Consider the following 17016-nt stretch of genomic DNA (forward strand, 5'->3'; position numbering starts at 1 on the left):
ACTGGTTCAACTCGATTCGACTCGAGTCCGTTTGTCCATTCATTCGTTTGATTTCAATTCATATATTTGAATCGATGCGATTTGCCGCTCCAATATTTTTAAATAAGCCAGCGGCATCGGCCATCTTGATGGCCGGAATTTGGTTAGTTTCTACGGTGGTGCGTGATCGGGATGGTCCATGTGAACTCCCGTCTTTTTGTGGCTGTTTTATGTATACTAGCTATAGTATACTAATAAATACGCTGACCAGAATTGGCAGCAGTTATAGGTCATTGGGTGAAGGTCTCTGGCTGGACTCGGGCACCATCCCAGCCAATGCAGCAGACACAGCAGCAGTTGTACGGTATAATTCATTCAACTTTCGCTGTTATATTATTAGGGCGATGGGACGAAGTTTGAAACACGCTATGACCTTATTTCGCCTTTATGACACGGGGGGGGGGGGGGTTCAAAGTTGCGTTGGCATTCCTATAGAAACGGGCCAATATATAAGGTCCACAAAATTTGTCAACACGCAATATTATTATCTATATAGAACTTCGACTATAGTTGTCTTGTGTGCGGTCGGCGCCCAGCCCGACGACACGAATTGAATTTGAAATCTTATTTTATTTTCAGTTTGAACCCTCCGGTGGAAACCAGCCAATACAGCTCAGTTGAAAGCAGTTGTGTCTTGTTTGAAATATATATAAGTTATAGAGTAGACTTCCCCTCGGGTGAAAGAGTTTTTCGCCGATACGACTGTGGTGGTGGAATTGTCAACGTGATTGTCTACTGCTCGCCACTTTCCTGATTGCGAAAAACCTGTCGAATTATTTATTCGTCTGATTGAATATTGCCAACGAGAAAGCGTTGTACACACTTTTCCATTCAAATTTATATAGTCGGCACTTTAAAAAGGAAATAAGAACCAGCCAAAATCCAGTTGAGGTTTGTGCTGACGAGTATTTTATACCGTTCAATTGACGAATTAAGAAATTTATAAAAAGAAAAAATTGAAAGTCGTTTGTGCTTTCGCCACACCTTAAACCGCCATTCTTTTAAGCGTCTTCAGCTATGGTTAGATTTGTTGTTGTTGTTTCTTCGACACAATAAAAAGAATAGGACAAGAAATCTTGACGCTTCACAGCAGCAAGAATCTCGGAGAGAGGAGAAGAATTCAAAGATTCACAGACCTTGATGTGTCTATAATAGAAATGGGAATATCTAACCAGCAGAAGAAAAATAAAAAAATAAAAACGTCAACGAATCTAAAGAGGAACAAACAAGGAAAATCAGAACTTTCACTCTTCTCCTATACAGCGCAGAGAGTAAGAGAGAGAGAGAGAGGGTTCCATGAATGGCGATGGTATAGAGCTGGGCACACCGTGCTTTGAGAGATATATCCGTAGCTGGCCAACTTTCACGCAACGAATGCCTCGCTCTTCGTCGTCGTCTAGCCATAGACTACTGCTGGCTGGCCCGCCGTTTAGTTTGCTGGCCATCAATGAAAATGCTCGAAAAAGTCTCGGCCACAGTCTAAATGTAGAGTCATTTCCCCCTCTGGCTATATAGTGTCTCCCGTAGCTGCGAAATTGCGTGAACTTTTACAAAGAAAATGACTCGTTTGAATATCCCGCCGTGTCTGTTACGTGAATGCCCCATCCATCTTGGTAATAAACAGCACGGCACTTATTATTATATATCAACATATTTACCAGAGTCTCTTGAAAAAAGTTCTAGTTATAGCTCAGCCACTTGTGAATTTTTGATTTATAATCACTTTGAGATAATAGGCCTCTTGAACTACTAAATTTAAACTTATATCCAAAACGGGTCTAAAATTAGGTTGTGCCAATTTCCATATTATATATTTTCGACCGACGACGCAGAAAATGTAATCCTGCCAAACGACATCCGTGCGGTGATGACGTATTGGCTCGGCGACAAGGCGCAATTTATATACTCGTCGATTGCGACATTCCGTATTTTCGGCCCGTCGAATTATTTTGGTAAACGGGAGCTGAATATTTTGTACCAATTTAGTCGATCGTTCGAACGTGAAAACTCGTGTTAAGCTCTATTAAATAGTGCTTGGCAATAATAAATAATTGCGTTATGGGCCGGCGACTTTATCGCGATGTGTTGGCCTTGAATACTCTTCTGCGTACCTCACCCTGTTGTTGTTACAGCTAGAGAAACGAAAATAAGCAAATCTCGGCAGCAAGTGAAACCGTACATGGCCTTTAGATGTACACATGGCGAACACGTACAGCCTTGTCTCTTATTTCTTTGAGAAAATTTCGGGGTCCGACAAACTCTGCGGTGATCCGAAGCATTTAGTCGAGGCCGGTTGAAGAAAACTGGAGAGATACACAAATGATTATATGCGTGTCTTTTTGTAACGCTTAATAATATTTTTTCCCGCTGCTGCTGGATGACGTTCTGCAAAATATCGCCTTCAGCGCTGAAGAAGAAACTGAGTCAGCTTTTTTATGACAGTGCCGTTCTGATTCTTCCAGCGTTTGTGTGCCCTGCGACAGTTGGAAAAAACAGACGGAGAGACTCTAAAAATAAAAGCCAAACAATAATCCCAGTTCTTATTATATTTTCCCACATGTGTGTGTATATACCTGGTTGATACTTGTTTTTTTATACAATTCCATTGTTTCTATGTCGTCTTTTTATTTTCTTTGAAATTAATGGAATGTAAATATAATCCTTGGCAAGGTCACTCCAAAGTGCCTAATGCGTTCTGGTTCACACCCCCCTTCCATCTTCAGTTTTTGACCTTTAAATCATAAACGGCCAGGATAGGAGAGGATCCGCTATATAGAACAGGATTGACACAGAGTGCCGCTATCTTTTGTTCTATAAAAACGACCTTTGAAATCAGGAAGAATTATTGTTTTCCAACCTCCAACCCCGACAGACTTGATGATTCGAAAATGATAAGAATAACGTGTTTAAACAATTTTAAAAGGTCAAAAAAGAGTCTAGCCTTCTGTTTTATCATGTGGAAGACACGTATGCTAACCAAATTCTAATAAAGTTGGACCACAAAACCATGAATGATGGGTACTCAATTTTTATTTGCTATTCAATACATTTGTACTGTATTTATTTTCTATTCCATTGAAAAATATATATGTCATTATTGTCAAATATATATATGCTGCCACACAGCCAGAAGCGCATAAATATAATAGCATCAGGTGTGTGTGTGTGTGTACGGCTAGTGATTCCAGGTGACGGTCAACGACTCACATATTACATACAACATTAATACAACTCGGTCGTCAAAATGTGCCGTACGGTTCTATGGACCAACCAGCAAGAAGACGAAGCAGAAATCCACAACGATTTCACTTTCACTTTTGCTGCGTTGTCGAAATCATATACGGTGGTATGCTATACCGTAGAATTAATGACACGTATATATGGGGGAGATCAAACTTCACATGGTAGATAAATATTTCGTTGCTAGAGGTCATCTACGTGACGATAGGAAATTAAAAAAAATAATAATAATCCAACAGTTCAGTCACGTTTCTTTTTCTCATCATTTTTAACTCCAAACGAAATATTTCCAGTTTTCATTTTTATCAAAAGTTGTTTTCAACCAACATTAGTTTGCGATTTGGAAAGGACTATTATTTGACAAGTATAAATATATATATGTACTATTTTTGACATCATGATGACTTGCATTTGAAAGAATGAAAAACCCCAATCCCACCTGTAGAGTTGTCACGCCGAAAGCGCTTTGAAGTCTTAACCACACAAGCAAGTTTCACCGCTAAGACGTATGCGAAATTATATCATTACATCAGCGACCAGTTCGTTTTATTTTATAGTCCAATTCGTTATGTTACATTTATTTTCTTCGTCGGTCACAATCAATAACAGAATTTCGTAATTTATTTTTCAATGGGAAATTTTGATTGAAATATTTATAAAAAATCTTGGACGAATGTTTTTTCCCGAGAATGATTTTGTCATTTCAGAGCTTTGAGCGATGTGGGAGATGTTCTGGATTTTATATAAGAAAAACCTTGCTGGGTTTATCGTGAATTCGTGATTGACATTGTTCACGTGACGGACGAATGAATCCACAAGCGCACGGCCGTCAGTGTACGCGGCAAAAGTGTATGGACTCTACCTACCACCACACTTTCGTATGTAGCGCTCTTTCTCTTTTTTTATCCTTCTTTTTATCGTCAACACGAATCGATGCAATGTGGCACACACAGACAGACTTTGACAAGATTTATAGCTATGCAGGTATCACACAAAAATTTAGACGATTGCTACCCCGAGGCTGGAGGTTCCGAATAACATAATTGACTACGTTGGTCACAAAGAATTTTTGGAAATTCCACCGGTTGCCTAATTCTGCATTGTGACAATTCATTCTAATTTGATAACGCTATGAATTAATTTCAAATAATTTGTGCATGAAGAAATGAAATGAAATTTCAGAATTGCTCTACATAATAAAGAGTTTCTGTACGCCTATTTATTCCCTTTTATTTTATCTTGAATCTATTTCATATTTACATTCAAGCCATTGTTACATAACAGTCAACATTATGGGCTAATTAATTCCCCAACTCTTTGGTAACTTGATCATATTTAATGGGATATAGTTACCGTATGGCTAATGTCTGTTATTAGAGTATAATTATGTTGAACAATCAACGGCAGAAAAAATAGAAGTCTCTGAGCCAGTTTGACATACCTACAAATGATATACAAAGTCTTTTTTTTGTCTAATCTATTAGTGTCTACGTTCAAAGCGGATGATAAGCTCTTGTTGAAGATTTACGTAAGCAGGGAAATGAATTTATCTTTAAAGAAACAAAATCTTGATAGGATAAACAATGATTGAGATTTTAGATCTCCTTATTTTTGAAGAGTTGATCATTTCAAAGCGTCACTTACGTAACACTCATTAAATTAGATCCAAATAAGAAAATAGGCATTTAAAGTCTCCGCAAGTAGCAAGGAAAAGTGGGGTTTTCCCGTTTTTCGGTCGAGAAACGGGAAAGGAATAATTTTTGTACTTGGGATTAAAATTTGATTTCGGAATACCTTCTTCGTGGTTAGTTTTTTAATAAAAACAAAGATTTCCTTTCTCTGGTGTTTTGTCTCTTTCGCAATTTGAAACTCGCGCGTAATATAGTGTTGAACGAAGCAAAAAGACGACCACAGCAACATATATATCAGACTGGGTACTATTCGTTTTCCTTTGGTTAATGTTGAGGCATAGGTTTATTGACTTGGTCAACATAGGCGTAGTTAAGCCGTTTAATTTATTTACTGTGTGTTCTTCTTTACGGTTTGCGCAACATTTTGTTAGGAAAGTGTAGTATAATAGCACGGATGAAAGCAGCGCAATTTAATGTTCTTTTTGCTTCTTGTTATATGACATTATATTTCCCTATTCCGCCTTTTTCCAGTTTATTCCATGGATTTTTCGTCGCGCGAGTCTGCAACACAGTGAAAGTTTGTCCGACACGAAAAAAAAAAAAGAATGCGCGACGCATTTTGATTTGTTTTCATTTGCGCATTGCGATTTAGGCGCATTCTGGCGTCATTTTATACAAACGAAATTTTAGCGCTGCCGGGATTGTGTGGCCTAGCAGCTAGCGTACCCCGCCTACTTTCATTGACGATCCTACGCGGGCGTCAAAGATATCCTCATTTTTTTTTTTTCAAAAGTTGCAAATGATTGAGCTATAATCAATCTCGGCAAACGTAACTTTATTGCGGGCTCAAATGCCCATTACAGTAGAAGTTATAAGGTGTTCAGTAGAAGTAGAATCACCTGCAAACTGGACGTGATGACCCTGCAATCGATCAATTCGTGAGTATTGTAACCTCATCCATTCTGCGCACCCGGCAGCCAGCATTTCAGTGGGCCCGGCCCCTCTACTACTCTTCCAGCCACTAAATTGTGAAAACCAAAAAATGGAAACCAAAATGGCTGTAAGGAATCAGCAGATCCCTACAAATCCTTTACCCACCGACAGTTTCAGTGTACGCTGTGAAAAATATTTCTCCGAGCTGAATCGATGGTAATTATTAATTTCATCCAGTCCTTAATCTTAATCCCCTATTGTACCGAACGCTTGTTTGGACGTCAAAACTTCAAACATAAACACTCTTTTGTGATGCACTTAGCTATTTCTGTGTTCTACAATGGTGCCTAGCTGTTATTATTATTATTGTATTGTGGAATTCATTGTCCACATTGAACTGCTGGATTGTAAGATTCCCTACAGTTTGTGAGGATACCAGTGTATATGCCACAAGCATTATTTACAATATTAAGGTTCTTGATATTGTGAAGACGTAAATATGATTTATTTTTTAGGGAAGTGTGGCGATCTATTTTTCTTGGACAATTTTTATCAGTACTCCTGTGCACCAGTGCTGTAATCAGCCAGTTACTTTATGCAAATTACGGGGTTGCTGCACCCACTGGTGAGACTTTGAATCCTTTTTACGAGTGCTGTTTGTTCACGAATAATAAAATTGTATACTTTCTACTTGCAGCCCAGTGCTTCCTCAATTATGTCTTGCTGTGTCTAGTGTTCACCACAACTTTAGCATGTCGACCAGGAGAAGGAGGATTGTTGAGTGTGTTGAGAAAAAGAGGACTCAAATATTTCTTCCTTGCAATAGCTGATGTAGAAGCCAACTATTTAGTTGTTCAAGCATATCAGTACACCACCCTAAGAAGTGCTCAACTATTGGATTGCTTTGCAATTCCCGCAGTATTAGTGCTTAGCAGAACTGTTCTCAAAGTCAGATATCAAATTATACACGTAATTGGAGTCAAAGTCTGCCTAGTAGGAATATTCTGCCTAGTCTGGGCTATCCCAGATGAAAATAATGAGACAGCAAAAGACAGATTAATTGGTAATTCAATTATACCTATTTTCAAAATTGTATTCCTACTTATAATATTTTTGGTTCTAGGTGACTTGATGTGCATTGGAGGGGCCCTCTTGTATGGAATAATAATAATAGCTGAAGAATATGTCGTGAAAACAATTGATTGTGTTGAATTTCTAGCTATGATTGGTTTATTTGGAAGTGTAATCAATGGCATACAGTTGTAAGTTCTAATATCAATCCTGCAACTAATGTCCCAGACTTTTAAAACATTTTTTTGTGATTGTAGAGCTGCTTTGGAACATGAACAAGTTGCTAGCATTGACTGGTCCGAGTGGAGAGTTATCGTTCTGTTAGCGGCATTTACTCTTACCCTATTTACCTACTACACAATCACACCGATCGTTATGAAGGTGACAAGTGCTATGGCAATCAACCTGTCGCTTCTCACGGCCGATTTCTACACGCTTGTTATTGGAGTGCTTTTGTTTCAGTTTAAAGTGAGTCAATGTTTTTCACAGTTATTTAATGGCGTTAACGAACAAATTTTTAATTTTTAATCTACCATCTACAGTACGATGTGATGTACGCACTATCCTATGCTCTGGTAGTGGCTGGAGTAGTGATATTCTGCTCACGATCAGCGCCCATTTATTCGCAAACTTTTGGTCCAAGGTAAATTAACAAACACCATAAAGTATAAATGTCGATTTTACATATTATTTGGAAATTCTTATGCATGATGGTTCCTGCATGGCCTTCGTGTCGTCCTTATTATTTTATTTATTTGAAAACATAACAATCAGTGTCCGTGGATGCATGAAATTTGAAATTTTTCTCTCGTCACTACTATTGAAACTCAGAGTAAGTGATCTCAAAAGAAAAGAAAAAATCTATTTTATTTAATCTTACTTTTTGTGCCGTTTTATCTAATAACGGCCCAGAAATGAGCTCTCGTTTATAATTGATGTTTTACGTCTATGTAGGTTAACTTTGCCGCGTACTATCACGACAACTACTACAACGACCAATATGAGCTCACACAACTCAAGCCACGACATGCAGTTCAATATGCAAAGCTTAAGTTGTCCGCCTCCTCCACCACCGCCTGTTGTCCGTTCCGGAATTCCCGCTCAGACTTCTATACCCTTGCCCGTTTACTGTCACAGTGCCGAAGCTACATATGGAACCTATAGGTATTTATAACATTTTTGTTTTGCTTATAGTTTTGGTATGGAATCTAATTTGATTATCGATTGTCCATTTTAGAAGGAGACGTCCTGGCAGTGCAGTGAAAGAGAATGAAGAATATTATCAGGCAAGTTTGTATTAGTTTAGCTAAAAATATCAGATTTTGTATAAAGTGTTTATGTTTTCCACAGGTTTCCAGAAACCCAGGTCTTCATGGAAGTCAGGTAGAAGAGTTGACGACTTCCTTCGATGGACGGGATTCAACTCCTACCCCCGTTAGCGTGCGAACTGGATTAGAGTCAACTCCTGCTCCTGAACGAATGCTTTTAGGTGGACGAGAACCTTGTCCGCAGCCGCTTCCTCAGCAACAGCCGTTGCGTCCCCTACCATCGCTTGATAGTACTTTCACTCAGACAGTGAAACTCAAACTACCCCCTAGTCCTAATATAGGAGGATCGGGAATGCTGCATTCCAATCGAATGCAACAACTTCCTCACTGCACTCTTCCAAGGTCACGTGGGCACAAAGAAGTTACTTTTAATCCTCAAGCAACGTTCCAGGTATTTTTCAATTTATCTTGTCGATGTCTATAGAGCTCATTTGTCATTACTTCATTACCAATATATGCAGGTATACAGGAGGCCGAGTGCGTGTTACGATGGAGATGAACAACTTTAATTCTAGTCAAAGAACCCGAGCAGACTATAGCTGGGGGCTACCCTTCACGCGCAATAAAACTTGTCATTTTTCTCTTCCGCCACTGCCATAACATTTTGGGGGAATATGTTTTATACTACCCAACAACTTGTTTTGTTAAAAAAAAAGAAAAAGAAAAAAAAAAAAAATGGAAAAAAAAGCCAACCTTCCCAGAGTCGAAATAATTCTTGTTTTGGATTATATGTACCATCCAATCTCTTCTTGTCTGTGGCGTTTTTGGTGGAATGTTCCGCGGTACTTATTGCAGTATCATATCCTCTTTGAACCTGATGTCTTGATGAATTATGAAATGTTTTCATCAATTGTTGATGTATTATCAACATTGACTTCCATAATCGGGATAACCCCCGCAGTTTCAATTTCACTTTTGGGTTTTTGTCACATCTGTAAAGACTAAAAGAGTAACCTCGAGTGTATCGTCGTTCGGTTTGTAAATTAAATATCGTAAATTATTGCATACTAAGCTACCAACATCCGAGCTATTTCTGTTATTTAATTTTTTTCTAGTCACTGTACCAGTCTCACTTCAGTTATTTGCTACAAAAAAAAAATACACATCTGTTATTACCGATTTCTCTAATTCGTGTTTCATTCATCCAAACGAACAGTGTGAAAATGACCTAATTTAAATTTTCGATTGCACCTGATAGATTTTAATAACATGAAAAGCTTTTGTTTCTATTCTTCCTAGTTCTGACTGAAGATGTATTACTTCAACAAGAAAAAAAAATTTTATCTTTAAACCTGGAATTTTGAATTACTCTTAAGTGATATAAAATGAAGAGAAGATCTGGTGCAAACATATTTCGATTTCAGTTGTTTATTTTTATACAGACACCTTAAACTGATGCCAATTTTTACAAGGGGGTTAGCCCTCTTACGTACAATGTAAAATTAACCCAGCAATACCTAATATTGTCAGTTCAGCCAGCAATTTTGATAATTGGCATTTTGAAAGTGACGTGTTCTTACATAATGTAATTTTTTTTTTTAGTTTACTGTTCAGTTAATGGTTTACGAAATACTACCAATTCTTTTTATTTCAACATTATCCAGGAATTTCAATCATGAAGGAGACTATAAAAGAACTCTTTTACGGAAATCACTCTTCAAATTTAGGTGCCTGGCTAGGTTTGAATCCAGATGGCGCATAAAACTAGAAATAGAAAAAAAAATGTAATGGTAATGTATGAATGCAGAAACTACAGAAATTGTGTTTTCGATTTACCTTGTATTGCTTTTCAGCATACTTTTGCCATGGCTCTGGGTTGTTCTTCCTGTCCCATGTAACATCAGGGTTTTGGGTTGCTAGACGAAGAGTATAAACAGCAGCCATCGCAACTCCAACTCCCAGCGAAACGAAGAGGGGGATGAGCTAAAATAATAACATCAAGAAATAAGCTGAAATACGAGTAAGATTAACCTACATTAAATGCAACTATGCAAGCCATATATATGTTTAAATTGCTTTGTAGTTGTTTTGCAAAGGTACAAGAATATGAATGATCGAAGCAATAGATACTCACAGAAGGGTGTTTTTTAAGAGATTTTATTGAAAGTCCCTGCATCTTGAACGTTTAAAAGGCAATTCACAAATTGCACGTACACTTCTTGAAATGGGTCCAAAATGGGGGGCGTACGATCGGAGTCTCTGCTATATTTGGAAGGCCGAACTTCTTCCTTCTTCTTTCTTACAGCGGTGCCGCGAGCGAGCCAACTGCGAAGAAAGAGACATCTATTGTAGAAAAAAAAACTAAGTCAATCAAACAAAATCTCTCGTGCATTATCATTGTCAGCTACCTGCGTTAGCAAGGTTACCCGAATGCAGTGTTCTGTCGGATAATTCATTTCGAATAAAATTCCTTATTCGGGAATAAAGAATAAATTTATTCGTATTCGTTATTACTTATTCGTCGAATAAATGACTTATTCGTATTCGTTATTCGCTATATATTAGAAAAAATTATTCGTTGTCCGCGAATAACTTTTCGAATAAATAAATCGAATAAATTTCGAATAAATTTTGCATTTTGGGATACTGTTTAAGGCACATTTAGCGCCAGCGCCACCTGCGGTGAGACAGAGGAAGACAACTTTTAGGGGGTTGAAGCTCCACCCCCATTCCTAGGGAAAAGAATTGCCTAGAGGGTGGTGCTTCAACCACCGAAATTTATGTTGCAGCAAATTCCTAAGTTACACTAAGTGGCGCTGTGAGTCATCACAGGCGCTATGTTGGGCATTAACTGGGTTCTGCAAAAATTCAAATTCCAATTAAATCTTAAATGTGGTAGGAAGCCAAGACCGAAAAACTTTTATTTTGTTTTTTCATTAAATAAATTCCGTTTACCCATTCTCTTAAAACCTTTTACTAATTGATTAAAATCCGAAATTTTCTTATCTTTTATTCGAAAATTTATTTGAAATTTTATTCTTATTCGTTATTCGTTATTCTATTCGAAAATTCGAATAAGACCCTTATTTTTATTCGTATTCGTTATTCGTCGAATAAATGAAAGTTATTCGTAATTCGATTACGCTCAAATAGCGAAAAACCTTATTCGACAGAACACTGGTTCTGTAATAGCAGAGCATTAATTTTTGCAGAACCCAGTTAATGCCCAACATAGCGCCTGTAATGACTCACAGCGCCACTTAGTGTAACTTAGGAATTTGCTGCAACACAAATTTCGGTGGTTGAAGCACCACCCTCTAGGCAATTCTTTTCCCTAGTAATGGGGGTGGAGCTTCATGCTTCAACCCCCTAAAAGTTGTCTTCCTTTGTCTCACCGCAGGTGGCGCTGGCGCTAAATGTGCTTTAAACAGTATCCCAAAATGCAAAATTTATTCGAAATTTATTCGATTTTTTTATTCGAAAAGTTATTCGCTGACAACGAATAATTTTTTCTAAAATATATCGAATAACGAATACGAATAAAAATCATTTATTCGACGAATAACGAATACGAATAAATTTATTCTTTATTCCCGAATAAGGAATTTTATTCGAAATGAATTATCCGACAGAACACTTCCCGAAGGGATGTTTGCGATTTTTTTTCCATTTATAAAATATCAAAATAACACATGACCTATAAAGTTAGGGAAATACTAATAATAAAAAAATTCATTATGTTACATCTACAAATAGCCATTTCCCATTAAGGTTTAGTTCAAAATTAGAACTAAACCAGAGCCATTTACTAGTTAAATGGCAAATGGCTCAAATAGTAAATGGCTCTGACTAAACCTTAATTTTAATTTGAACTTCAAATTAAAATACCTAGTCTAGTCTAGTCTGTGTGTGCTTAATAAACCACACATCTGAATTCTGAACTTCAAATTCAAACAAAATCAACACTTACAATAACACTGCGTCATTGCTTGTAAAAAATCTTCAATAGACTGGGTTGTTATTAAGCAACACGAATGAAGTTAAGGAATTTTTCAATTTTACCCGTTAGTTGTCTTCACCTTGCGTGGTGCCGTGGTTGACCTAGGCCTAGGCGTCTAGGTTTTGTCGACGACTTTCCCTCTTTTTTCTCGCTGGTCGACTAGTGAGTAGAAATTGTGATTTGTTAGTTCACGTCGGTAGTCACAGGATTTTCTTTATTACTGGGGCAGTGGTATCAGGAGTGGCAAATGCAATGTGGATTACTGCTACTGCTATCGTGCTATGCCTTTCTCGACACGAGGTATTTTTTCTTCTAACACCTCGCTCACCGATTCAGCTGCTCGTTTTCGATGGGACGAAGCCTTTAATTGGCTGTCATCAAGTTCGTCCAGGAAAACAATCAGTGCTCCGCTTTTGGTATCTTCCACAAGTTTGGCCTGGGGAAAACGGTTTCGTCTGGAACTACCAATATTGCATTCTGCCTTTTTCTTCACTCGACGATGATTCTTTCTGTCGCAACTTATGTATGAGCAATCATTCTTTTCCAACATCTGATTCAGATTGCCGTTTGTTTTCTTGGGTTTTCAAAATTACTTCATGATTTTTAAAATGGTGGATAATTTCCCGGTTGGTCTATTTGATCATTTTATTTAAAAATAGTTATTTTGGTTAATAGGTTAATACGTGGTATTTCCCTCTTTTTACTAATTTTAACCTGAAAAATGGTTAATTCCATCGAAGGTTTCAAAGGAAGCTTGAGTAGAATTATAAGAAAATTAAATTACAAATATGACAAAAAACTAACTGAATCTACGGCAGTAAAAGGTCGAATCTTATTTCATTCCCACGGTCGGTCGTACCCCATAGGGGAGACTGGAGTAAAATGGGACACCGGGTCAAAAGGGACAGTGGGGGGAAAAATAGTAGATGTTAATAAAACTTTAAAAATTTTTAGTATGTTATGTAAATCTGTATAATCTACTTCGGCATGAAATTTTGTTGATTTTTGTCAATAACTGCATGAGTTATTGACAAAACTAAAAAAACGGTTTTTATTTATAAATTTTTGTCTCCGCCATTTTATGTTTATAGAAACAAATAAACGGTAATGGCATGTAAATTTAATATTGAAATGAAGCTGATTCATTTCTTGATCGTTTAAAACAAAAATTAGAATTTTAGACCAATTTGTTTAGACGGTATGAACTTTTTAAAAAAAGAGTCATAATCGGGTTGTTTGGGACAGCCGTTTTTGCCTAAAATGGGACAGTTACGGACCAATCAGCGTACAGCATTTTTAAGAGGCTCGATTTACTGACCTAGCAACGCAGGATGTCCTACAGCTCCATAAGGGTTTTTGTATATATAAGAAAAAAGGTTCATAAACACAATAATTTAATTGAAACATTTATAAACTCAAAGAGTCTATGCAGTGGAACACTTTTTCAATTTTTTTCAATTTTATTAATGAATTTTAAGGCAAAAACGGAGGACGTCCCTTACCACCCACCCCAGTGTCCTCACTTACCCCAAAAAATAGGCTCCTCCCATAAATCTGAGTAAACTTTAAAGGTCTTTTATGGGGAAATGGTTTATTATAAAATTATAAAAAAAATATGGGGGGTACATTACAATAAAGAATACATAAAAAAAATTTTAACGAAATTAAAGAATTAGTTGGGGAGATATAGGGGGCAAACGAAAACCGTCCCGTTTTACTCCAGTCTCCCCTACCTGTGGGGGTAGCCATCTGGAGTTCCGGTTGTGACCTTCCGGTATACGGTACGTTTGTAACTATATTCAATAAAGCTAGGTTGAAAGAAACTAAATAATCAAAATACGTGATGGAGTGACTTTGCAATTTAAGGAAAAAATGGGAAGTCACAATCTTGGAACATTTGCAAAGATATATAGTGCACACATAAATATGCTGGTCGAAATCATTATGTAGAAAGGATTTTCGTTGAACAGTAAATTCCCCTTAGTTTCTAAAGCAACAAACACTTAGAGACTCCACTCAATTTTTTAATTTTAAGTCTGGTGAGGAAAGAAAGCCTATCAGAAAATCAAGAGGATTCCGCGTTAAAAAAATTGTGAAAAGGTGTGAATGTCTGGCTATAATATAACCGCCATATCAAATATTTGATGATAACAAAACCATATCGATTGCTTGATTCATTTTCGCATCAACTTAACAGATAGCCAAGCGTTCGCCGCATCATTGTACAATCAATTGAATAAATGATAAAAACCATTATTACTCTGTTCAGAGACGAAGGAAAACACTATAATCTCTATCTTCGCATTACGAAATTGGTTCGCACAAATAAGATGACGAATTTCCAATCAAGTTTGTATCATTGAACTGCAAACATTTTTTTATTGGATGCCAACAATTCGTAAGAACATCCAAGAAAATATCACCGACATCCTAATCTCGGTACTATTTGATGAACGCTTCTGGCGGGATCTGGTTGGCGGCTTTGAGCTCGGTGAAAACAAGGGCAGCACGATCGAAAACCCAGCCGTTTTCTTCTAAAAACCTAGTACAAATAATATGAAAACATGATCTCTAGTTCTGATTTATGTAAACAGCGGGAAATCTAAATACTTCAATGACCAAGTCGTATTCATTGCAGATTGTTAAGCAAACGATGCCACCATTTGCTGCTGAACGACTGGATCAACAAGAGTAGAACTTTCTGTAGTTTCACAAACGGGAACAGATGACGTTGTAGTGGGAGGTCCTGCAGGAACAGCAACTGGTTCTGTTAGAACAAGATAGAATTGATAATCATGTTACCAGACAAATCATTTAGTGCAAAGGAATCCTACCTTTGAAAGCCGCTTTAATTTGCTCGGGAGTAGCACACGAAATTGCTCATTAACGATGCAAAAACCCCCTCCAGTGCTCGGAATGATGATGAATATCCGTTGAAACCAACGTATCACAGAATGCCTTTCCGCCAAGGGGTAGTCAACTCATGATTTGGGTGTACGAATATTTAAATAAAAATATATTTTTCCGAATTTTTTATATTTTTCCGTATTTTTTATATTTTTTCGTATTTTTTATATTTTTTGTATTTCTTATATTTTTTTATATATATGTTGTTTTGTGAGTAATATTTGCCTACTGAATAGTATCAACGTACTTAAACTATTTTATACACTAAAAAAATTGAAATACTACCGTGCCACTTATTTTTCTATAGTACTTAAATGTTTTTCCTACTTAACATACTTTAAAAATAATTGATAAGGGGGTGTTGGTAATGTGCATGAAAACTCTGCATGACTGCATGATAATAATCTGCATGAATTCGCCGCATGAACCGAGCTGTCATGCACGTTGCGATGGCATAGTAAACTGCATGACTATTTCTGCATGACACCAAAAGAAAGCTTTTGTTTTAATGGGGGGGGGGGGGAATGGCCATGCATACTTAAAGGAAGATGAAATGCATCTGGCAAGCGCCCATTTGAAAAACAACCAATTGTTACATGATTGGCGCGCCGATTGCTTTGTTAATCTTAGAGTATGAGTTGGAATCAGCGGAACTTACACTGTGCCGAAAGAAAAACGTTGGATACAAATAATTCATACCGGAAAATGCCATTGGGTCCTAGCTGTTTCCGGTTTCCCAGTGTGCAGAAACCATAATGTAGCCGTGTATGACAGCTTGGGATTTGAAAGGAGTTCCGAAGAGGAAACGGTGAAAGCAATTTCCAGCTTGTTGGGTTATACAGATTACAGCTTGTATGCCCCAAGTTGTCAAAAACAAGCTGACAAAAGCAGTTGTGGTGTGTTTGCACTTGCATTCGCCGTTGAAGTTTCTCTAGGAGCAGACCCTTCAACCATTGTCTTCGTAAAAGAATCTCAAATGAAGGATCACTTAAAGGGTTGTTTACGAGACTTAGAATTAAAACCTTTTCCAAAAACATCGACATCCAAAGTACAACCAACCAGACAAAAAGTATGGAAAATAACCAGTTAAAATTAAGTTCATTGTTGCTATGTTGTTGGTTTTTTGTAACCGGTTAAGCCCTTTAACTTTACTTTATTATGTAAATCCATTATTTTCCTTTCCTGTTTTTTTTTCTTTCATGAAAAATTTTTCTTTTTGTTTTGACTTCATTTTAACGACACGATACAATACAAGATACAACAAAATACAATACAGTGATTGAATTTCAATATAAAATATGGGGGTAATGGGGACTTTCTTTAATTTTAATGGGTAAACTAAGCTGAATTATACATTTAAAATTACTCTATAAAAAGCAGAATGTTCTAAACAACGATAATCCTGAACATTTCTAAGATTAGATAAGTAATTCTATGCTTAAATAATAAAAAACCCGCTTTCTACTATCCCCACAACGTTAAAAGGACACGTTGGCGCACGATCCTAATTTAGCGGTTGTGCAACTCAGCATCCGGAACTTGTCTATGGAAAATGATGGAAATAAGAACTTGACTGCGCTTCTGGACGTTCAGGCCCAATCTGGACGTTCAGGCCCAGGGCCTGAAAGCCGGGGCCTGAACGCCGGGGCCTGAACGTCCTACATCCATTGATTTCGAGTTTTCAACGGCCATTTTGTTTTTTTTAAATAGGCCCGTATACTTTTACTGTATTTTCTTATTTATCATCAATATTTGAGCTTTTTAATGGTGTTTTTCGTGCTTAGCTTTTAAATTAACCCTATGTACATCTATTTCCAGTCATTTTGTCTTAATTTTGTGATTACCGGACGTTTCGGCACCGACTAGTAGCCCGTGGAGGAAGAATCTGCCCGACATCATCCTCCGTTTTTGTGAACAGAAATGAAAT

The 17016-nt window shown here is 37.2% G+C and overlaps 2 protein-coding genes and 1 long non-coding RNA gene across 4 annotated transcripts; 1 reads left to right on the plus strand and 2 right to left on the minus strand.

Annotated features, from left to right (window-relative positions):
* Nucleotides 1-5609: 5609 nt before the first annotated feature.
* Nucleotides 5610-9361, plus strand: LOC124327109 (solute carrier family 35 member F2-like). Of its 2 annotated transcripts, XM_046786006.1 has the most exons (10): nt 5613-6059; nt 6359-6468; nt 6541-6906; nt 6967-7105; nt 7172-7382; nt 7457-7557; nt 7869-8078; nt 8152-8200; nt 8265-8633; nt 8704-9361. In XM_046786006.1, exons 1-10 carry the CDS (start codon nt 5953-5955, stop codon nt 8749-8751), a joined length of 1710 nt encoding a protein of 569 aa, XP_046641962.1. In that variant the 5' UTR covers nt 5613-5952; the 3' UTR covers nt 8752-9361. The 2 variants fall into 2 exon arrangements, with proteins under 2 accessions (XP_046641955.1, XP_046641962.1); XM_046785999.1 differs by having other exon boundaries at nt 5610-6059; nt 6541-7105.
* Nucleotides 9362-9812: 451 nt separating this feature from the next.
* On the minus strand, nt 9813-10478 carry LOC124320750 (cytochrome c oxidase subunit NDUFA4-like). The gene is made up of 3 exons (XM_046783634.1): nt 10317-10478; nt 10019-10165; nt 9813-9946 (listed from the first exon to the last, which is right to left on the minus strand). Exons 1-3 carry the CDS (start codon nt 10356-10358, stop codon nt 9893-9895), a joined length of 243 nt encoding a protein of 80 aa, XP_046639590.1. The 5' UTR covers nt 10359-10478; the 3' UTR covers nt 9813-9892.
* A 3963-nt stretch (nt 10479-14441) lies between these two features.
* On the minus strand, nt 14442-16007 carry LOC124321133. Its single transcript, XR_006914155.1, has 3 exons — nt 15017-16007; nt 14793-14949; nt 14442-14724 (listed from the first exon to the last, which is right to left on the minus strand). It is a non-coding gene; the product is annotated as an uncharacterized LOC124321133 (long non-coding RNA).
* Nucleotides 16008-17016: the final 1009 nt, after the last annotated feature.

Source organism: Daphnia pulicaria, chromosome 1 (assembly GCF_021234035.1).
Source record: "Daphnia pulicaria isolate SC F1-1A chromosome 1, SC_F0-13Bv2, whole genome shotgun sequence".
Lineage (NCBI taxonomy): Eukaryota > Metazoa > Arthropoda > Branchiopoda > Diplostraca > Daphniidae > Daphnia > Daphnia pulicaria.

Excerpts from the sequence above, each read along its gene's own strand:
- LOC124327109 (XM_046785999.1), top strand. The coding sequence starts at position 5,953 with ATGGAAACCAAAATGGCTGTAAGGAATCAGCAGATCCCTACAAATCCT. Across the intron at positions 7,106-7,171 it reads GTAATCAATGGCATACAGTT|AGCTGCTTTGGAACATGAAC; the intron begins GTAAGTTCTAAT and ends TTGTGATTGTAG. Across the intron at positions 7,383-7,456 it reads TGCTTTTGTTTCAGTTTAAA|TACGATGTGATGTACGCACT; the intron begins GTGAGTCAATGT and ends TACCATCTACAG.
- LOC124320750 (XM_046783634.1), bottom strand. The coding sequence starts at position 10,358 with ATGCAGGGACTTTCAATAAAATCTCTTAAAAAACACCCTTCT. Across the intron at positions 10,166-10,316 it reads CTCTTAAAAAACACCCTTCT|CTCATCCCCCTCTTCGTTTC; the intron begins GTGAGTATCTAT and ends TTATTATTTTAG. Across the intron at positions 9,947-10,018 it reads ATGCTGAAAAGCAATACAAG|TTTTATGCGCCATCTGGATT; the intron begins GTAAATCGAAAA and ends TTCTATTTCTAG.